At 36.7% G+C, this 23,547-nt stretch overlaps 1 protein-coding gene across 3 annotated transcripts; it reads left to right on the top strand.

The window, feature by feature from the left end:
- C9orf72 (C9orf72-SMCR8 complex subunit) lies at positions 1-23,199 on the top strand. 3 transcript variants are annotated; one of them, XM_058170776.1, is made up of 12 exons: positions 38-142; positions 4,178-4,219; positions 5,615-6,101; positions 7,838-7,897; positions 9,597-9,692; positions 13,048-13,112; positions 15,011-15,083; positions 15,800-15,916; positions 18,254-18,489; positions 20,037-20,094; positions 20,468-20,577; positions 20,680-23,199. In XM_058170776.1, exons 3-12 carry the CDS (start codon positions 5,658-5,660, stop codon positions 20,864-20,866), a joined length of 1,446 nt encoding a protein of 481 aa, XP_058026759.1. In that variant the 5' UTR covers positions 38-142; positions 4,178-4,219; positions 5,615-5,657; the 3' UTR covers positions 20,867-23,199. The 3 variants fall into 3 exon arrangements, with proteins under 3 accessions (XP_058026758.1, XP_058026759.1, XP_058026761.1); XM_058170775.1 differs by lacking the exon at positions 4,178-4,219 and having other exon boundaries at positions 1-142; XM_058170778.1 differs by lacking the exons at positions 4,178-4,219; positions 5,615-6,101 and having other exon boundaries at positions 54-142.
- The last annotated feature ends 348 nt before the right edge of the window (positions 23,200-23,547 follow it).

A 23,547-nucleotide genomic window follows, 5' to 3' on the forward strand; every position in this document is an offset into this window, starting at 1 on the left:
CATCGGTGTGAAGCGCAGAGCCCTCCGAAAGACGCATGCGCGTCGATGGGTTGGTTGTGTTTATAACCGGGGATGGCTAGTAAAGGGAGGAGGGGGGTAATAACGTGGCTTCTTGGCGGGCTTCGGACAGTTACGCGCACAGGTAAGTAGGTGACGGTGACGATGATGATGATGGGGAGGGGATATCGCGCCTTCGTCTGACTGGTTTGCCCTAGAAGCCGCGATCGGGTCTCCTTTTGAGGTTGAGTGATCGCTTCCCACTGGCGCTTGAGAAGCTTTCGTTCAACTTATTGAACCGACCGAACCTCTTTATAGGAACGATCTGTCTGAGCACCAATAAATGACTAAAAGAGATTGGAGTAGGTTGGTGTGGGAGAGAGATAACCCCTTAAAGTGATGGTGTCTGACTGGTTTTGCTGGCTTGCTATATGCTTCAGAAGTAAATATGGATCACGGAATGGGATGGGAAATTAGGGGAGAAAATATAATATCTCCAACATAATAGGAAGGAAATTCAGCAGTGGTAACTAAGGCTGGCAGAGATGATAACTGGAGTCCAACTCACAAAGATTTCTTTCTGGTTTCCATGAAAAGCTATTCGATCTGAGAAAATTGGTTGGTCTCCTTTTGGATCTGAAGTTAATTGCAAGACCTGGGTTTCTTGGGAGGAAGAGAAAAGAGGTCTAGAGGACCCAATATTAATATACATATAATGTATATTACTCGATTTATATATGTGTGTGTGTGTATGTATATGTATATGAATATGAATATACATACATACATACACATACATACATACATACATACAATATATATTGAAATCAAGGATTTCAAATACAACTAACAACTGTATATTAGTTTTATATATAAAACTAATGTACAGCTGTATTTGAAATCCTTGATTTCTGCCCCTCTCAAATTGTGTGAGGATTCAAAGTTGACACTGTACCCTGAATCTGAGGTTATATTTAATATATATAATATATATATTATAAATATAAATTAATTAATATTATATATATATAAATTTATATTTAATATATCTATTTAAGACAGTATAGCATTTTACAATATATTTTATATTAATAAAAATGCAGTTTATATAAACAGGACTTTAGTGACATATTGTGTTAAATATGATTTATTTGAGTTTGCTATATATTTTAATGTTTGTATTATTGTAATTGTTTTTATAACCCAGTTATAAAAACTGGATTTTATAACCCCCAGTTCTAAGCATGTTGATAGCCTGTCTCTTCAGCTGAATGGTTTTGCAATGTTCGCTGGCATAGATACATATTGTCTTGCAATTTTTAAAAAGTTATGAATAAATTCCAGTGACGTCTTAGAGCTATCAAATTTGGGCTGTAAAATTCTGTCTGACAGTAAAGGGCAGCTAAGAAGGTTTTCTGTATCTAATTTCTGTCATCCTGCTGATCTGGTAGTCCTATTTGCCACCAAGGACTACATTCAACCACATGTAATAGTAATATTTTTTGAAGGGACATATTTTAGATGGAATGCTAGATTCTGTACAAATATGTAATTACTTAAGTAGGTGAAAGTCAACCTTGAACTATGGGACTATATTGACTAACCCAGGCTTCTATTTTCTTATGAAACTTCCTCACAGTTCAGGTTTTCTTGGGCTTGCATCATAGAAGGAAATTAGTGGAAATGCTCTGCTTTTACCTCAAATAGAAACAAAACTGGAGAAGGTTGTTTTACAATTTTTGGAAGACTGATTTCTGTCTATTTTATGTAATTACTATTGAAATATTGAAATTCTCTTTCGACTTCATGTTTTTTTAATTATTTGCCTTACATTGAGTTTATAAATAGACTTTTTCCAACAGTTTGATAAGATGAATAATTCTTATACCACCACTGATTTTTGTTTGACAGAAAGCAGTCCTCTGCATATTAAGAACCTCTCAGTTGTTTAAGCAGTCTCTCAATTCCAGCGATGGGTTTTCGGCATATAAGACGCACCGGAGTATAAGACGCACCTTAATTTTTTGGGGGGGGTGGGGGGGGACAAGAAAAAAAGAATTTTGCCTCTGCCTATCAGCATCAGGATCAGCCATGTCCAGACTTCCACTTGATTTTGATAACGAGCAGCACAGTTATCTGTTTAAAACAAATCCTATAACTCTACATGTGTTTAACTGGAATGAGTGGGGTGGGGGATGATTTTCATGGGGGCAGAAGAGGGACTTGGCACAAAGGCTCTGCTCCCAAGATGTCCCCGTCTTCCTACCTATAGCTCTCGGGGGGGGGGGGTCAGAGCACAGCCTGAAGAACAAACCTCTTCAGGATGGTGGTGGTGGGAATCTGCCCAGCAGCTTCGGTGAAGAAGGCGGGCTGGTCTACTAATTTAGTCATTTTGTTAAAAAATGAAATAAGATTGGTTTGTCATGATCTGTTTTTAACAAACCTGTAGTGGCTTCACAATTTGCAATTCACAAGGCAGAGCAGAAAATGTTGTATTATTAAGCACTAAGTTGAGTTTTAGGCATATTGGGGGGGGGAAGTAACATTTCCAGATCTTTATGATAAGATTCCCTTGATTATGTAAAGTTCCATTATGATAAAATGTATTTTGGGAATTGTTAGGTTGACTGGATCTCGGATATAAAGATTAAAATAGTATTTCTCAACTTTAGTAACTTGAAGATGTATAGACTTCAACTCCCAGAATTCCCCAGCCAATTTTGGGAGTTGAATTCCACACATCTTCAAATGGTCAGGGTTGATTAGAGAGGCAGGATTACAGGGAGTTTTGAACTCTAAATTTTTCCATTTTTCTAATCTGGACATTGTGTTGTGGACAGTGAAACTCAAACAAAGGTTTCATTCCAAGTTGCCTTAGCTGTTTTGACATGGTGTGATTAAAGTTAGCATTATTCCCACCCGATATGTGAAAGCGGTTGGGTGACTTTGAGTCAGTCCCTGTCTCTCTCAGCCCAACCCACCTCACAGGGTTGTCGTTCTGGGGAAAATAGGAGGAAAGAGTCTTGGTATGTTTGCAACCTTGAGTTGTTTACAACCCCCTGCCTTGGCCTTCTGAAATGCCAAATGTAGCCCCGCCCACCCACCAGCCCCCACCCTTTGAACATTTTCTGGCAGTTCCAGGCGGCGGCGATCTGGGCCGGGGCACAGCCTGTCTGGAAGAGGAACAAACCTCTTTGGGACACTTTGGGGGGGGGGAATCTGCCCGGCAGCTTTAGTGAAGAAGGCAGGCCCCACGGTTTGCGGCCGGTCACCCCTCTGGCCGCCCAGCGGGCAGCTCAGGACACTGCTGCCACTGCCTAAGCCCTCTCAATGAAGGAGCAGAGCAGAGCCGAGCAGAACAGAGCAGAGCTGTGAAACATCCCTCCTTTCCAGCCACTGCTGCCCATTGGCCCAATTCCCCTAGGCAAATTTCAGAGCCGCGTTTTAGGTGGCGGCCAGTTCCTCTGCAATGGGCAGAGGGGAACCGACAACCCTTTTGGATTCGAGGAGGGGATTGCAGCGCTGCCGCCTGAAAGTGCTCCTTGGGAAAGAGGTGAGTCTGCTGAGGAGGATGAGGTTGGCAGCTCTGCAATGTTGCAATGGAGCTCCCGTTGCACATTGCAGAGCCGCGCACCCTCGTGTGTCTTATATGCCGAAAAATAAGGTAACCCATCTCCCCCCCCCAGTGAAAATATTGGAGAAAGGGGGATTACAAGAGAATAAGCAGGTATAGAAATTGGAATATACCAAGTCGGGGCCGGGATAGCTCAGGCTACAGAGAAGCCTGTTATTAGAACACAAAGCCTGCAATTACTGCAGGTTCGAGCCCGGCCCAAGGTTGACTCAGCCTTCCACCCTTTATAAGGTAGGTAAAATGAGGACCCAGATTGTTGGGGGGGCAATAAGTTGACTTTGTAAAAAAATATACAAATAGAATGAGACTATTGCCCTATACATTGTATACATTGTAAGCCGCCCTGAGTCTTCGGAGAAGGGCGGGATATAAATGTAAACAAACAAAAAAAAGTCTTTTGTGTAGCATGCTACATCTGCTGGTGTTACCACTACAGCATTGCTTTTGTAAATCTTACATGGACTTCTCTTGGTAATTTATTTCTCATTGCATATCTTGTGTGTACTCTAAATATCTCATCCATCTCATTTATTATCTTCTCCTTAGGTTGTTCCAACACTTCTGCCAGCATCTCTGCCATTACTTCCGGCAAGTTTTCCCCTTTCTCTTCCTTTATATTTTGAATTCTTAAATAAAAATCAGCTCTATCCATCTCGAGAGAAATGACTGTTCGTTCTTGATTTTTGTCCACTGATGTCAATTTTTCCTCTAATTCTTCCACCTTCTTTTCCGTTAAATCTGCCTTTTCCTCTGCTTTTTGAATTCTCTTTTCATTTCTCCCAATCATCTCCTTCACTCCTTTTAAGTCTTCTTTCAAATCATCATGTAGCGACTATATAAGGTTTTTTAAATCCATTGTTTCTGATGTTTTTAATGTTTCTGTCGTTGAGAGGCTTGCTGCTTGAATGTAGGTGTGCTTTAAATTTCTTCATCTTTGGGAATCCCAAATCTGTAATCCATTTATGGTTGATATTTATAATCCAAATATCTAGTTCACCCTGATAAGTGAATTAGAAAAAAGAAAAAAATATAAAGAAAAAAAAATCAAAAAATCAAAAAACTAAAAGGCCAAGAAAAGAAAAAGGATATATGATAAAAAGCAAAACCTAAAGCCAAAAACTAAAAAAAAGAAAAATTGTTAGCTTCTTCAGGCTCTTCTTGCCTTATTCCAAATTTTAAATGGTAAAAATTTTCGAGACTTTGTTCCCACATCAAGTAATATACCAGAAAGAACAAAACAAACCACAGCAAGAAACAATAACCAAAACATAGTTCCAAGACAAAGTACTTCAAAAAGCTCAGAAAGACAAATAAAAAAATAAGAAAAACAAAAACTCAAAACGTAAAAACAAATTCAGCACTCCAATCTCTTCCTTTCTTTCCAGAATGTATTTCTCTCTTCAACATCTGTTTTCTTATCTAGTATTGCTTTTGATATGCATTTCTCATTTGTGTGCCTGTTTACTCTTCTATAATCCCTTCCTCTCCAAACTCCACTCTAGTGGAGGGAGGGGGGAACAGTCAGGAACAGAACAATATATACTAACTGTAATGGTGATCATGTGATTTGGGGATGCTGCAAAGATCATAAATGCAGATATTGTTCATAAACTTATTTTTTCCAGCATCATCATAACTGTAAATAGTTGCTGAACGAGGCAGTCACTAAGTAAGGATTAAACTTGCTTTTTTTGGAACTCTGCAGACTGGACAGTTGCAAAGCTTAGAAGTTGACTTTGTAAATATACAAATAGAATGAGACTATTGCCTTACACAATGTAAGCCACCCTGAGTCTTCGGAGAAGGGCAGGATATAAATGTAAATAATTAAAAAAAAAGAAGTAGAGTATAAGAATCTCATATAGTAGTTTAACATGAACTTTGCTATCTACAGAACCATTTTATTTATGCTAAAAATTACACTTCGAGATTTAGGGCACCAAAATGCTTTGTATAAATATTTTTGTTTCGCTTATTTTGCAGCACATGCTTTTTAGGTTTCAATAATGTGACTGCTGAGATCATCATGTCTGCTCTCTGTCCTCCTCCTTCTCCTGCTGTTGCCAAGACAGAAATTGCACTAAGTGGAGAATCACCATTACTAGCTGCTACATTTGCATATTGGGATAATATTCTTGGTCCCAGAGTCAGACATATTTGGGCTCCAAAAACAGAGCAACAGCTTCTCAGTGATGGAGAAATAACATTTCTTGCGAATCATACTCTCAATGGAGAAATACTTCGAAATGCAGAGAGTGGTGCAATAGATGTGAAGTTTTTTGTTTTATCTGAGAAAGGGGTCATTATTGTGTCCTTAATTTTTGATGGAAATTGGAATGGAGACCGAAGTACATATGGATTATCAATAATACTTCCACAGAGTGAGCTTAGTTTCTACCTTCCCTTGCATAGAGTGTGTGTTGACAGATTGACACACATTATAAGGAAAGGAAGAATATGGATGCATAAGGTAGGTTGTTTTCTTTTAATTGAAATTACTTCTAATACATTGTAATATTCCTACTTGTTAAAACAGTTTAGGTCAGAAGATCTGTCTCTTCTCAACTGTTAAATATCACAAGTTCTAACAGTTGGCAAACAAGAGAGGCTGAAGCTTTTATCTTGCCTTTGGTGTTCTGATATCCTTCATTTTAAAAATAAACATACTTTTAATGCTTATGAGTCCAGATTTAGTCATACTTTGGCAAAACGAATGAAACCAGTGAAACTTGTTTATCATAAGTAATTTCATGAGCATTCAGCTGACCTTGGCTGTTCTAGTAAAAGTAAGCCAGTTCAGATCCATTTAAGAGTTGGTGGAAGATAAGCAGGAAATTTCAGGACTGAATTATATATTGGAAAAATGCATTAATGAATCATGTTCAGGAAACCACTAGGAGCTGAGATTGACTTAAGGAAGATTCTACTTTTAATTTATATAGATTTATTCAAGAATGATTAATGTGAAACCAAATCAGGGTTCAAAAGCTGAAATAATAAACCTTCAGGACATATTTAAGAATTCATAGTCCACTGTTCTGTAGGATTGAGGACTAGTCTTGATTGTGTCATTTTTCATTATTTTTATTTTTATTTTATACTAGTTGTAAGGTTATATTGGCTGCCCAGAGTTGCAATTGGTGTTAATTGATTAAAAAAAATGATATACAGTCATTCCGAAAAGAAGTAATAGAAGTTCATTACATGCACTTAACTAATATGTACCGACAATGTAAGTAAACTTGCTCAGAAATATATATATAGTTTATATATAGTTTCTAATAGCGAATAAGAAACGTCTTCCTGTTAGAAAAGAGCTAAATTGGTGCAGATCAGATATTTTGGATTAGAACTTTCTTAAAACCCACTAAACATGAAAATTAGTATGACAGTTAATGTGTTGGTCTAGCAGCAGGGAAACTAAGGCTGTAGATCACTCCTGTAGATTACACAGAAATATACTCTTTCAACCTAACCTATTTGACCTGACATTAGAAAAAAAATAGGAGCATTCATTATAGTTTGAGCTCCTGAATGTAAGGTGAGATATAAATAAATAAAATAGGTTGTTAATAGCCCAGAACATCTGGAAGGTCATCCAGTGTCTTTTTCCTAACTGATCACATGACATAACCATTTATCCAATAATGTATAGTAATTTTAAAAGAATCTCACTGGCTTTTTCATGTAGGATACATTAGATTGTTAATTATGAAAAACATTTGTAGTCCCTAATTTTAACATGGATTATTTATTTTTAAAATATTCATGAGATGAATAAAATAAAACATACCTTGAGGGAAATGTTCGCAACATAATTCTGTGATGATTTTGGATTCTAATAATTCTGTGCTCAAATATAATTCAAATGTTATGCAAAGTGAAATGTTCTTGCACTTTGTTGTTAATAGTCCAATAGGATAAATGGTAGTATCCTATTTCTGATTGCTAACAATTAGATAGAAAGGAATAAATTGGAGAAAAAAATCTGAATAGGTCATAATTTCCCTTGAATTTTATGCTTCTGCAAGAATTTAAAAACATATCTCTGTGTTTGGTTTACTATACATAATTTTACTTTATTATTGGTTTGGAATACAATTATAAGTTAATTTTTTAAATAAAATCACATTTCTATAATGTCAACATTTGCACGTAAGAAGTCAAAAATCTTTATTGTTTGTAAATAAATGTTTTCTATTTTAGGAAAGACAAGAACATTTCCAGAAGTCTATTATGGAAGGTGCAGAAAGAGTGGAAGATCAAGTAAGAAAAATACATATAGCAAAACGCTGAATATAAAATATGCATACACACACACACACTCATAAATTTTTCTGAATAGTGAGTAGAAATGCAATGATGATGATGTTATCCATTCAGTCAACTCTGACTCTTGCCAATTCTATGGGCCAGGTCTCTTTCTCTCTCTCCACATCTTTTGATCTTGCACTATTTTTTGGAGTTTTTCTATGCTCCGGCTGATGTCAGCTTTGATTGTGTCCAGTTATTGGGTTCTTTAGCAGCCTGGTTTCCTTTTACCACTAACTTTTTATACAGGTAATCCTTGAGTTATGACAGTTCATTTAGCGATCTTTTGAAGTTGTGACATAACACCCAAGTATTTATGACATACTCCCGAAGTTACGAATGTTGCAGCCCCATTGCAGTCGTTCACCCTTATGAACGACCACATAGGCTCTGCAACATTCACTCTGACTATCCCCCCCCCCCCACTGGCTGGGTGTCCACAGGCACGAGGACTGTGGATACTTTGTGAAGATTTAGCAATCCTTCAGTTTCTTGGCTTGCCTTGGTCTTCAGACTTTGGTGTGTTTGCAGAGAATGGAGTCTTAAAGTCCCACTTTAGACCTCTGTTCTCTGCAAATGAAGGCCTGGATGAGATCTGTGGCACTGAAGCCTTCCCTCCATTTGCAAAATCTTTTGCTGTCTTTGCCAAAAGCCTTTGCCACAGAGAATGAAGCCTGGGAGGGGTGCGTGCATTCTTCTGGGCTCCATTTATGGTGGAAAAGTTCCTTTTTCAAGTCATTTGCTGACGAGACCAGAGCACCGGATATAAAGTAAGTGACCCACTCAGGCAGGATTGGGGGCAGGGGAGGGGATGGGAAGCCTGAGATACCTCATGCACTGAATGACCCATACATTCAATTAGCGAATGCATGGGCAAAAGCAGGGAGTGATCACATTCAAGTTACATAATTCACTCCTACGAATCCCCGGGTAACCAATGTAATTGGCAGGTTCCATTACATTCGTAACTCAAAGGTTACCTGTGATTGCTTTCTCCAATGAATTCCCTCCCATAACATGGCCAAAGTAAGTGAGACATAGTTCTATGATTTTGCCTTCTAGAAACACGTCTGGTGTTATGTGCTCCAGAAAAGCAATATGAAGTTAAGTTATGTTAAACCACATTGAAAGTGGAAATCTAAATATTTTAATATTTTTATTCCACAGAAACAATTAAGATGAATTGGTACTGTCTTTAAGAATTGTCATTTTCTAACAAAGTAGAACAATTTGTCAAAAGATTTTCCTGCATTATTTGTCTAGCAGAAAAAGAATTGCCAATATGCATGGATGTTAAGTTATACATAGTTGAGATTTATTACATTATATTGAATAAGAAATGAAGCACAAAACATTTCCTTTTGTAATCTCTTAACTATAAAGTACAATTCTATATTTCATTTTTTAGCTTGTTTCCATCCTAGATCAGATTACATTATATAAATTAAATTTTAACCCACTGATTTAAAAACTTACACATTTTCACTCATGATTTCCTATTTCTTTGATGATTTTTAGAATAAATCTGAAAAATTAATTTTTCAAAATTACTTCTTTTTTCCCTTCAAAAACCATTTAGTGTCTAAATAGTCTTTTATTACAATTTTGTTAAATTCAACTACTTTATTTAATAAAACGTGTATTTACTCTACAGGGCCAGAGTATCATTCCAATGCTGACAGGGGAGGTCATTCCTGTGATGGAACTCCTATCATCTATGAAATCACACAGTGTTCCAGACGAAATAGATGTAAGTCTTTGAATTTAATTTTTTTATATTAGTCCAAGTATAAAACACAAAGGGGAAAAAAAAGACGTGAAAAACAAAGAAAAGAATACTTGAGAAAAGGAGTGGGGGAAAAAAGTGTAAAGCGAAACAGTGTAAAGGCAATATGGTGTAAAGGGGATAAAGAAAAGTTGTGGTTGTAATGTCGTTATCTTCTACTGTGCTAAAGAGTGTCAGAAATCAGACGAAATAGATGGAAATCTTTATATGAAAGGAGGAGAGTAGTTGATGTGGCAGTTAAGACATGAGGCTAGAAATCAGGAGACTGTGAGTTCTAGTTCACCTTTTTTTTTAAATTTACATTTATATCCCGCCCTTCTCCGAAGACTCAGGGCGGCTTACAGTGTGTAAGGCAATAGTCTCATTCTATTTGTATATTTACAAAGTCAACTTATTGCTCCCCCCAACAATCTGGGTCCTCATTTTACCTACCTTATAAAGGATGGAAGGCTGAGTCAACCTTGGGCCTGGTGGGACTCGAGCCTGCAGTAATTGCAGGCTGCTGTGTTTTAATAACAGGCTATCTTACAGCCTGAGCCACACCACGGCCCTTGTGCCAGTCATTCCCTCTCAGCCCTAGGAAGAAGGCAAGGGTAAGAAGGCAAAGCCAAGAAAACTGCAGGAACTAATCTAGGCAGTCACCAGGAGTCAAAAACGTACTTGACAATACGCATGCACGAACACATACACACACACACACACACACACACACACACACACAGCATGAAAGGAAGCATCTGACTTCTTTAGTTTTTTTTTAATTACAGGTAATCCTCGACTTATGACCACAATTGGGCCCAATTAAGCAAAACAGTTCTTAAGTAAATTTTGCCCCCTTTTACGATCTTTCTTGCCACAGTTCTTAAATGAATCATTGCAGTTGTTAAGTTGGTAACAGTTGTTAAATGAATTTGTCTTCCGCATTGATTTTGCTCATCAGAAGATAATCACAAAAAGTAATCACCTGATCCCAGGACACTGCAACTGTCAAAAATACATGCCAGTTGCCAAGCGTATGAATTTTGATCATTTTGACCACAGGGATGCAGCAGTTGTAAGTGTGAAAAACGGTCGTAAGTCACCTTTTTCAGTGTCATTGTAACGTTGAATGGTGTCATTAAATGAATGGTTGTAAGTCGAGAACCACCTGTATTTTGAATTCTATTTAGGCAAATATTAATGTGTGACGAACAATTTATACCTTTGCTTGGTTAGAAATGTAAGGTGTACAGATTTAAAGCCAAAGCATGTACTTTAAAGTCCCAGCAGATGGCTGACTATCTCTGAAACTAAGCCAGGTCAGACCTGGTTAATCCTTTGGTTGGTGGCCCTCTTGAGAATTCCAACCCAATTTAACTGTATTAGAAATTTAAAAAAAGTTGAAAGAAGGCAACAACAGACTGTTTACACTGCCAATAAGAGTGCATTGATGCTATCTCCACCACTTTATTTTTTGTCTTTTTGTGTATAACTAGCTGCCACTTTTAGTCTGCCTTTGAACATGTAAATGTCCTGTCAGATTCCAAAAAACTGAGTAAGACATCCTGAATTTCTTCTAAGCAGTTTATTTATTTATTTATTTATTTATTTATTTATTTATTTATTTATTTATTTATTTATTATTTACATTTCTATACCGCCCTTCTCCGAAGACTCAGGGCGGTTTACAGCCAAGTTAAAAAGACATATACAAAAATTAAAACACAATATTTGAAATTTAAAAATCTGAAACCATAAGGCCGAATATTAAAATAACAAGAAATAAAACCACTCAATTAAAAATTACTCTTAGGCCAACCCTGCTCGTTGAAACAAAAAAGTCTTGAGCTCGCGCTTAAAGGCCCGGAGGTTGGGAAGAAGGCGTAGCCCCAGAGGCAGTTCGTTCCATAGGGTAGGTGCACCAACAAAGAAGGCTCTTCCCCTGGGGGCCGCCAGCTGACATTGTTTAGCTGACGGCACCCCGAGGAGACCCTCCCTGTGGGAGCGCACAGGTCGATGGGAGGCTATTGACGGCAGTAGGCGGTCCCGTAAGTAACCTGGTCCTATGCCATGGAGCACTTTAAAGGTGATCACCAACACCTTGAATCGCACGCGGAAGACCACCGGCAACCAGTGCAGCTTGGGTAGGAGAGGTGTTATATGAAAGCTCCGAGACGCTCCCTCTATCCCCTGCGCAGCCGCATTCTGTACCAGTTGAAGTCTCCCGATGCTCTTTTTTCGTTATTCCACACCCATAGACAGAAATCTTGCCAAACTAAAGCTATCTGCATCATTAAAGATATACTATTTAAGAACTCCTAAAGAGGATCCTCTTCCTCCCAACCAAATTATCTAAACTGTTTCTTGGTTCCCTGGAATGCAGCACCTCCCTCCTTGCAAGAGGGGAAGGAAGAAGAAAAGAGAATGAAGAAGGGAAGAAAAAGAAGAGAAGGAAGGAAGGAAAGGAAGGAAGGAAGGAAGGGAAAGATCCTATAATGAGAGGGAGGGAGGGACTGAGGGAAGTCCTGCCTTAGCACTTGGCCATCAGAGGGTGCCCCCGACACGAGTGACATTGAGCTGGCCCTGCCCATCCTGCCCCCTCCCCCAGGTCAAACACAACTCTGATGTGCCCCTCAATGAAATCGAGTTTGATATCCCTGGGTTACAACATAGCGTTTGATAGATAGAAACTAAAAATTGGCTTGAATAAGAAGTTTGACTAATAGCATGCTCCATACACTGGCAGAAATACTTATTGATGCTGGCTGCAGTGTATTGTTTTTTAACATTCTACTATGAGCCATGGTGGCGCTGTGTTTAGAATGCAGTATTGCAGGCTAACTCTGCCCACTGCCTAGAGTTCAATCCTGATTGCTTCAAGGCTGACTCAGCCTTCCATCCTTCTGCGACTGGTAAAATGATCCAGATTGTTGGGAGCAATAGGCTGACTCTGTAAATCATTTAGAGAGGGCTGTAAAGCACTATAGAGTAATAAGTAAGTGTAAACACTATTGCTATGAGAAATTTTTGAAAAATGTTGAGATATTTGTAATCAAATAGGTTCGTATATGTGTCTATGAATATTTTCAGTCATCTAGGTCGCAGTTGTATCAGAAGTGGTTTTTACTTTTTGAAAAGGCAACTAAAATAATTTTTTTTGAGGAAGAAGAAAAAGACATTTTGATTCTTATCCTGGAAGCTTCATCAGATGGAAGAATAAATACTGTTATACTGTCAATAACTCTGTCTTTGGTTTTTCAAAAATAAAAATCAGTTTTGATATGTTCATATCAAACTATCATAATAACTGAACCTTGTTCTTGTTTTCATTATATTTCAGATATGTGATACCGTGCTTAGTGATGATGACATTGGTGACAGTTGTCACGAAAGTTTCTTACTTAAGTATGCCCTATTTTTATTACCCTTTTGTAAAAAAACATTGAAAGTGGAGGTTTAATGGTAGACCCAGTAGATAGGGGACTTGTTGGGATAGAAATTGATTAGTTTTTATTACCTAAACTTAAAGCAGGTTTTTAAAGAGAGCGTAAATTCTTTTTTTAAATTGATAATTTTTTTAAGCACAAAAGACTTACAAATATAGGTAGCCTTAGAGTTATGACCATAATGAAGCCTGCCCATCACAGTTGTAACTCATGACAGTTGTAAAATTTTACCTTTTTGTGGAGGTTGTTAAGCGAATTGCCACAGTCAGTAAGTGAGTGAATAATTTGCTATGAGTGTATTTTGCCAAAAACCAGAATTAAACGTTGGTTTTGGTCAAAAATATCATAAAATGTCATGTGACAAATAGCAAATGTCATGTGACCCTGTTGCCAGGTTTCTGAAGTTCAGTCCTGGGGGTGGGTGGGACCCTCAGACCTTCAAATCTGGGTTAGATTCTATAGATCTATTCCAGATAGATCTGTTAGAACTTCGAACAGTCAGTAAGTGATAAGTCATAAATTGAGGACCATCTGCATGGAAACCTGGGTATGATAAAATTTAAAGGGGATACACTGAGTGCCATTTGTGAAGAGAAAGAATAACAACTAAAGTGGATTTGCAGTTTTCTTCTTTCATGCTTGCTTTCTCTGGGGGAAAACCCCCCACAAAGAAATGAAAAGCTTCAGGCTAACTTCTGATGTACTTCTGACAGAGCTTCATTGTGCAACAAGCAGGAGCTCAGAAGATATTTTATTTTTCGTACTTTTTGTTTTTGGAATTCCTATTGCAGACTAGAACTATAAAATGTAATTAATGGAATTGATAACTTTATCAATTTTTTTGATAAAGGATTTTTTAAATTAAAAAATGAGATTTGATCATGGATATTATGAACCTGAGTGCATTCAATGAAACATGGGTCTTCTCCACAAATAGGGCTGGCCATTCTTTTTCTTACCCAACTTTCCTCTATACCAGGGGTCTGCAAAAGAGCCAAGTTTGCAGACCCCCGCTCTATACAGATAGTCCTCGACTTAACAAGCAGAACTGAGCCCAACATTTTTGCTGCTGAGTCATTCATTTTTTTTTTTTTATATTTTATTTGAATTTATATCCCGCCCTTCTTCGAAGACTCAGGGCGGCTTACATTGTGTTAAGCAATAGTCTCATCCATTTGTATATTATATACAAAGTCAACTTTATTGCCCCCAACAATCTGGGTCCTCATTTTACCTACCTTATAAAGGATGGAAAGCTGAGTCAACCTTGGGCCTGGTGGGACTTGAACTTGCAGTAATTGCAAGCAGCTGTGTTAATAACAGACTGCATTAGTCTGTTGAGCCACCAGAGGCCCTTAAGTGGGTTTTGCCCCATTTTACGACCTTGACACAATTGTTGAGTCAATCACTGCAATGCTCAAGATAGTATCATGGTTGTTAAGTGAATCTGGCTTCCCCATTGCCTTTGCTTGTCAGTAGGTTGCAAAACGGGATCACATGACCGTCATAACTATGAGTCAGTTGCCAAGTATCTGCATTTTGATGACATGACCATGGAAATGCTGCAATGTTTGTAAGTGTGGAAACCAGTCATAAGGCACTTTCTTCAGTGCCGTTGTCATTTCAGATGGTCACTAAATGAGCTGTTGTAAGTCAAGGATTACCTTTATATGTACTCTTGAAATGTATTTTCAAGTTTTGTTTTGCATATGAATAGGGTATGTGTGAACTCTCAGATTTTAGATTAATGGCACTATGTTAAATGACTTTTAAAAAACGAGATTCTGAAATATATAAACACTGTTCCAACTTGTATTTTTTTTTAAATCACTTTTTTGACCTCTACTTAATATTCAGAGCCATAAGTTCACATCTGCAAACCTGTGGTTGCTCAGTTGTTATAGGAAGCAGCGCAGAAAAAGTTAATAAGGTATGTATTTTCTATATGGTGATGGAAACTATTTCCCAGATAGGGTGTTTTAATTAAAATCATAGGGTGTTTTAATTAAAATCATAGAAGCAATAGTTTTATTTTTTGTTCGCCGAAATATTTAATGCTTCGGCAGAAGTTAGGGGGTGAAGGAAAAATCTGTTTATCTAAATTTTTAGTATCAATTTTTTCAATTTACAGATGAAAAATCTGTGGTTTCCAAATCTTGTCTTGAGTTTGAAATTCAAGAATTCCTGATCTGGTGCAGAAAAATCATGCATGAGATTTGTATACGAATACTATTTATATATTTGATTTATATCCTGCTTTTTATTCAAGAACTCAAGGCGGCAAACATTTATCTCATAACAACCATACTTTAAGGTTTGATCAAGAAAGCTAACGTGGTTTTAGCTCACTTAGTATGTATACAGGGAATTTTTTAGACCAGGGGTCTCCAACCTTGACAACTTTAAGCCTTAAAGTTGCCAAGGTTGGAGTCTCCTGTTCTAGAAAATCCCGGGTTGTAAATTCGGTTGGCAAGTTTAAAATTAAAAAAAAACATACTGTAAATTACTTCTGTAATTCTGCCATATATAAAAAGTAACTTTACAAACTGGCAAGTAAGAGTTGCCCAATCTCTGTACAACAGAACTGTCAATCTACAAAATTTTCTTACATTATTTCTTTATATATACATATATATTTATTTACAGATAGTACAGACACTGTGCCTCTTTCTCACTCCAGCCGAGAGAAAATGTTCTCGCCTTTGTAGAAATGAAACATCTTTTAAGTACGAGTCAGGTCTATTTGTGCAAGGGTTACTGAAGGTAAGATATTTTCTTTCCTCATGCATACAGGAAGGTCTCAGTTACGTGCCGATAATGAATCCCACAAAATGGTTGCATTTTTCAAATTCACACTATTTGAGGGGATATTTCTGGGGAAAATAGGCTAATTGTTTCCTGCTTGATGAATATAGGTAATGAAAATTTTTAGACATAAATTTTTATATAGTAATGAATTATAACAGTAAACAAAAATTAAAATATACTTAACAACTTAAATTTCTTTTAATGAAGTCCCAGAGTAGTTCTAGAAAACAAAAACAAAATTCTGAATATTGTTCCTGAAGGTAAACTTAAACTGACAAAATGTCTTTACTGGCTGTCAAAATGTTTTATCCGCAGAGACAGATTGGTTTTCTCTTTCTTTAAATCTTCATTATAACCTGCCACATGGCCTTTCTAGATAGATGTTACAAATATTTTAAATAAATAGAGGAGAATAGCTGGAGAATAGGCCCATAATCAAAGCGTACCTGCTGTCACCTATATTCTCCTGTAGTTTTTTCAAAATGAGCCTCTTCTTTTTTGAGCTTTTCTCAACCTTAGCCTTCTGTTTTTCATTTTGCATATGGAACAATTAACATCTAAAATCCCAAAAGCAAGGGTACATGTGCTATCCCCAACCATGTAGTGGTGGGTTTCAAATTTTTTTACTACCGGTTCTGTGGGTGTGGCTTGGTAGGTGTGGCATGGCGTGGCTTGGTGGGCATGGCAGGGGAAGGATACTATAAAATCTCCATTCCCATACCACTCCAGGGGAAGGATACTGTAAAATCCCCATTTCCTCCCGATCAGCTGGGACTCGGGAGGCAGAGAATAGATGGGGGCAGGGCCAGCCAGAATTTTTACTACCGGTTCTCTGAACTATTCAAAATTTCCGCTACCGGTTCTCCAGAACTGGTCAGAACCTGCTGAAACCCACTTCTGCAATCGTGTGCCCTACCCTTGCATTAAATGCTACCTGGTATCAGTTTATATTCTATGCTTAAGTCGCGTATTGAACCACTCATACTTATCAAAACCTATGTGTATTGTTAAAAACCAAGCAATTAAAAATCCCCTTTTCTAATCAAAATAATTCTGTAAGTAAATGATTACACTGTTTTCTAGATGATCTCTTCCATCTTGCTTTTTCCTTTTAAGTAGATTTCTAAATATTTCAACTTAGCAGGTTTTTTTCTAATATCAAGAAAATGTAGTTTTCAATGACATAAATTATTCAGTTATCTAATCAGTAAAACCTGCTGCTTAAACTTTAATGTACATTACAGTTCGTTCAACTAAAGGAAAACAAATTGACATCTTTGTCTTTCCTTCTCATATGCAGAACACTTCTCTACAGGTTAGAATGTTATTGATGAAATTATTTCTATTTTTAATTTTTTACTTACATTATTACCCTGACCTTATGAAGCTAAACTTCATTTGCTTATGATTCTGACCTATTCTTCATTTCTAAAAGTTGTAACATTAAAAATAAAAGGAATAAACCAGATAATTGCTTGAACGAAATGTAAAACTACCATTCTAACCATTTTTCTGACTGAGGTAAGACAGGCTGGTTGAATCATTGCCTCAAGTGTAATGATTGCAACTGAAAAGCTGCCCAACATTGTTGAGGTAGACACACAAAGAATTCAGTTTGAGAGTTAGGATCTGTGTGTGTTTGGAAAGACGTTCCAATGTTTTCATCGTGATCTACACATTTGTGAGTTTCTGTAAAGTCACTTCCAGTTTTACACATACTATGGTAATGAAGAATCTTCAGTCACTTATGGATGATTAAGGTTAGCTAAGGTTTGTAAGGGACTGTTGGTGGAGTTTAATAACTGCAAAGTTCAGTTGGCCCATTTATTCTGTATTTAATACTGCAATCTTTGCTGTATTTTGTGCTCACTAATGTATAGGGAAACAGCAATTTAAATCCAAGTACTAGCAATCGTATTCCATTGAATTGAAATAAATTTCATTTCTGAGTACCAATGCATATTTTAAACAGTGGAATCTTGAATATTCTCAGGACACAAGCCAAAGGGCAGCCTTACTTATTTGTACACTGAGAGCATATGCACCAAAGACAAATTCCTTGTGTGTCCTATCACACTTGGCCAATAAAGAATTCTATTCTATTCTATTCTATTCTATTCTATTCTATTCTATTCTATTCTATTCTATTCTATTCTATTCTATTCTATTCTATTCTCCTATCCTATCCTATTCTATTCTATCCTATCCTATCCTATTAAAGCAAAGAGTGACAATCATTTGTGTATTATGTTCAAAATAATATTTTTAATTTTTAAAATTTTATTGTGGCAGGATGTGACTGGAAGCTTTGTGTTGCCTTTCCGTCAAGTGATGTATGCCCCGTACCCTACCACACACATAGATGTAGATGTTAACACAGTGAAACAGATGCCTCCATGTCATGAACATATTTACAATCAACGACGCTACATGAGATCTGAACTAACAGCATTTTGGAGAGCTACTTTGGATGAAGAAATGCCTCTAGACACCATCATCTATACGGATGAAAGTTTTACTCCTGACTTGTACGTATTTTTGAGGAGTTTACCAAAAAGTTGTTTGGTACTGTCGGTTGTGAATAAATACATTTGAGTAAATACAGTGAGCAGACATTTGAATATAGATGTGCATTTTATGTTGGTGGTCATCATGATTTCTGTATCCTTTTCGCGTGTTTCTATCTGTCTTCTTTCCCTCCCTCCCCCCCCCTCTCTCCATCCTGTTGATAGTTGATCGTCAAGGAAGAAGTTATCTATCATCCCGTCTTCATTTCAATTCTAATGCTGGTTGCCGAGCTTGTTATAATTTATGTTTTATATTTAAATCTGTATTTTCAATCAATATATACAGGTTGTCCTCGACTTACGACAACAATTGAGCCCAAACTTTTGATTGTTGAGTGAGACAGTTAAATGAATTTTGCCCCATTTTGCGACTTTTTTTGCCACCGTTCTTAAGTGAATCCCTGCAGTTGTTAAATTAGTTGTACAGTTGTTAAACGAATCTGGCTTCCCCATTGACTTTGCATCACAAAAGGGGATCACATGATCCTGGGACACGGCAACTGTTGTAAATATGAACCAGGTGCCAAGCTGGCTCATATTTTGATCACATGACCACTTTGATAACCTGACCCATTGGGGAAGCTGCAGTGGTCATAGGTCTGAAAAATGGTCATGTTACTTTTTCAGTGCCCTTGTAACTTTGAATGGTCACGAAATGAACTGTTGTAAGTTGAGGACTGCCTGTACTTTGGGCACATGGTTTTGGGTAAAATGTAGAAGGGGTTTCCCATTGCTTTCTCTTGCGTAGTGTGACAGATGGCTTTGCCATTGTCACTAAGATGATTGTTCACTTCAAGCAGCTTTCAATATTGCCTGGGTCTGTTGGTAGCTGGGATTGCGTTCAAGCTTTGGGTGACCCTGCTAGAAGTATATACTCATGGCGATCACTTCTGACCTTCTTACTCATCTCTCCCAAGAACAACCTCCCTGTCCCAATGAGATAGCAGGGCAGGATCATTTTGGGAAGTGAGGGTGGGGTAGTTCTGGTTTCTGCCTACCTTCTGCATGTTAATAGCTAAATCGCCAAGGCCCACCTTGGTTCAATATCTTGCTTCTCACAGTGAGCTACAAGATGCCTGTGAACTGAATGGAGACGTAGTCCTCTTCTAGAAACGTTCCTCTGGAACTGCAGACACCCTGTCACCGGTTTGCAGACAATATTTGATTCTCAAGACTCAAAATCCCTGACAGACCTGTTCTCTGTGAATTTATCTAATCTTTTTTTTTAAAAAAGCTTTCCAGATTAATAGCTGTCACTTTTTCTTTAAGGGATTCCAACAGTTCATTCTGCGCCTTGAGAATAAACAAGTTTTCTTTGTTTCTAAAGCGCCCTACATTTAGATTCCTCCGAGGATTTGAGAGAGATTATTACTTCTTGCCCGCTTTCTCCATAGGATGCACGATTTTTTAAAAAGCATTTTTTATTGTGTCCTCCCTCGTTCGCCTTTTTTTGCAAGTTAAAATAGTCCCCCTTTTATGCTTTATTTTGTTCCTCTGTATTTCTGCAGGAATGTTTTCCAAGATGTTCAGCACCAAGATACTTTAGTAAAAGCTTTCTTAGATCAGGTAACTATGTTTCAGTTTACTTAAAACTAATAATATGGCCTATTGTTTATTAAATATTCCTTCTGCATAATTTTCCATGAAAAGAGTAATTTTTTAAAGAAAATATGTAATGTATTTAGGGCACATAAAGCAAGGCTCCAGGGATTTGGGGATAAAATTTCATAATCCCTGGACATTGGTCATGCTTGTTTTGGTTTATTGGGGATGTAGCCCAAAATATTTTTTGAAAAAAGGTGGCCTACAGCAATCATATAAGTTTAATAAAAATAAATAAAATAAAGGCAGTTTGTAGGAGAATGGGGGAACAGGAAGAGAACTCCAGTTAAAGGAGATTTTTCAGGGTGTAATTTTTGTGTGTGCCAATTCTTAACAGGTCTTTCATTTGAAACCTGGATTGTCTCTAAGGAGTGTATTTCTTGCACAGTTCCTCTTAGTCCTTCACAGAAAAGCCTTAACTCTCATCAAATACATCGAAGATGATACGTGAGTTGTAAAGTTAAAGGGAACTATGGGTTTGGCTATCTTGTATCTTGACATAATTTTAAAGTTTGCCGGTTAACCACTTCTTTATTCTTCAATTTACAGACAAAAAGGCAAAAAGCCTTTTAAATCCCTTCGTAACTTGAAAATAGACCTGGACTTAACGGCAGAGGGCGATCTTAACATAATAATGGCTTTTGCCGAAAAGCTCAAACCTGGTTTACATTCGTTTCTTTTTGGTCAACCTTTTTATACCAGCGTGCAAGAACACGATGTCCTCATGTCATTTTAAAGACCTTTTAATATGGGCTGGTTGCAGCCTCATAATACTATTTGAAAAGTTTTTGTAAAGGGAAAACAATGCTTCTCTTCGTAATCACATGCTGCTCTCCACTGCAACTGAATGTAAGTTTACACTACAGCCTGTAGAAGGAAGAGGGAAAAAAATAATTTGCTTTAGCAAATCTATTCAACTTAGGCAGGCTCACAGGCTCTATTTTGCTTATAGTAAGAGACAATATCATTACGTGCGGTCACAATGCTAACTGGAGCTTTCAAAACAATAAAGCAACAGAAATGTTTTAAAATAGTTTTCGTTAGAACACAAAGATAGTTTTTGTTTAGAGCGTTATCATTTTTGTTCTTGGTTTTGGCATTGGACGGAATGAGACATTCACCCCTTCTCTATTTTGAGATACTAAACTACAAACAAGTGTCATATGCTGACAAAATACTGTAATTTCCATGGGGTATTTGCTTTAGATAGTACCAACTTACTTACTTCTGTCACATTTTTCAACAGCTCCTAGAAATTGTGGCATTATCTATTTAAATATAGCTATAAAACACTGTGCTTAGAAAAGTCACTTAGTTTGGAATTGAACATGACTGGAATTGGACATGATCCTGGAGAGTATTTTTAAATTAGTAAAGTATCAACAATCATATTAGTGCCCAGCAAATCTACTCTGTTGCTGGTATGTTAGCAGGGATGTCACGCTGCTTAATGGCTGACCACAGTTGTACGTAATTAGAGAATAAAGTGAATACAAAAGCTAAGCTTTTGCTAAAGAGGGGTTAAGTAACTCTTGTGTTCTGAATGAAAGCCAAATAAATATGCTTATTCTGTATTTATGAATTGATGGATGGTAACAAAATTCAGCTTTTTTCTTAAATGACATCAGCTTCCACTTGTTTTGTACATGTCTTCTTTGTGTCTGCATGGTATTGAATATTTATATTGATTTTATTATGCAGGTTTCATAAAAGTAAAAAATCTGAATATCTGCTGTTACATGTTTCGGTGCATTTATTATTTAATTATAGTGAAGGGAAGATGCCAAAGGCAGATATACTTATGTGCAATATGTATGTGTTTAATACGATTTAGGAAATGTTCTTGTCAAGTCAAGATTTAATGCTGTTTTTCAGCATTCCATAATATGAAGTGGTGTTCTTATGGAATCCTAGTCATTGTTCTTGATCAGTTTATCAGTGGGGACTAAAATGAATACAAACTGTTTTTATAAAAAGTTTTCCCTGTTAACTTTGACATCTTGTGAGTTTCAAACTTTTCCTGTTAAGGAAATGAACAAGACTGTCTCTGTCAATCTCTGGATGTCATGATGTCAGATCTCTGAATCTGTTTTTTTCCCCTAAATTGATATATAGTTTTGCATTGGGAGAGCTATCAAAGCAATTATAACTTGAGTGGTGGGGGGAGATAGAAGGGAAATCTTCCTTCTTCTTAACAAAATATGGAATAATCTCAAAGTGAATACTAAGTAACTTTATGTTAAGAATACATTTTATCTCAGAGTAAATAGTTTCAGGTCATAGTTGTGCTCCGCTAGAATTAAGAAATCAAATAGTTCAGTAGTTGAAACTACTGTATTAACTATAAGTGGATATATATATATATATATATGGAGAACATTGAAAATAACAAGAAGTGGTGGGTTTGTAGCACTCCTAAATTGAACACTAACTCCAGAAATTTTACTAGTGATACCCAGGAGTAAGGAATTCTAGAAGTTGTACAGCCACATTTGAAGGACCTTGCTCTGATCACTTAATCTGCTAATAAGTGTTTGGATTTTTATAGAATATTGGTACAGTAAATATTCAAGAACTACAGGGGATTTAGATGTTTACATTTTCAGAAAAATCTTGAGAAAAAATTCCAGGGATTAGCTTAAAATAAGTATATGCAACTGTATTTTACTGTTGAAATTATCATTAGCTAATTCATTATCTTAATTGGTATTCACTGTTGTTCATACATTGTTTAATTTGAAACATCTGACCAGCACAGGATTAAAAAACTTGATGCATTGTAGTTTCTATGTATTTTTCATGCTTTCAGTCTTTCAAAAAAATGTGAGAATACATGAACCCATTATTTCCTAATTCATTAAATGACACTTTCAAAGGTGTCATACAGCATTTAATTTTGTTTCAACAGTTTACATAGTTTTACATTCTTCTAAGAATGTTACCACACTCAGTCCACATTATTCAATCCTATGTCTAACTGTATTGTGATTTATTTTGACCAATATAACTGGAATTACAAAAGAAAACAAATTACAATATCATCTTTATTCATTATGGAATGTAAATATTAAATTAAACTATTGAAAATGTTCTGGTGGCATTTTAACATTTTAAAGCAAGACTGTCTCTGTCAATCTCTGGATGTCATGATGTCAGATCTCTGAATCTGTTTTTTTCCCCTAAATTGATATATAGTTTTGCATTGGGAGAGCTATCAAAGCAATTATAACTTGAGTGGTGGGGGGAGATAGAAGGGAAATCTTCCTTCTTCTTAACAAAATATGGAATAATCTCAAAGTGAATACTAAGTAACTTTATGTTAAGAATACATTTTATCTCAGAGTAAATAGTTTCAGGTCATAGTTGTGCTCCGCTAGAATTAAGAAATCAAATAGTTCAGTAGTTGAAACTACTGTA

The sequence above is a fragment of the Ahaetulla prasina genome, chromosome 2 (assembly GCF_028640845.1).
Source record: "Ahaetulla prasina isolate Xishuangbanna chromosome 2, ASM2864084v1, whole genome shotgun sequence".
In the NCBI taxonomy this organism is placed as follows: domain Eukaryota; kingdom Metazoa; phylum Chordata; class Lepidosauria; order Squamata; family Colubridae; genus Ahaetulla; species Ahaetulla prasina.

Bases quoted from the DNA above. Each gene is read 5' to 3' on its own strand.
- C9orf72 (XM_058170775.1), top strand. From the start codon at position 5,658: ATGTCTGCTCTCTGTCCTCCTCCTTCTCCTGCTGTTGCCAAGACAGAA. The intron at 15,917-18,253 runs GTAAGATATTTT...TTATTGTGGCAG, and splicing joins TTGTGCAAGGGTTACTGAAG to GATGTGACTGGAAGCTTTGT. The intron at 18,490-20,036 runs GTACGTATTTTT...GTATTTCTGCAG, and splicing joins GAAAGTTTTACTCCTGACTT to GAATGTTTTCCAAGATGTTC.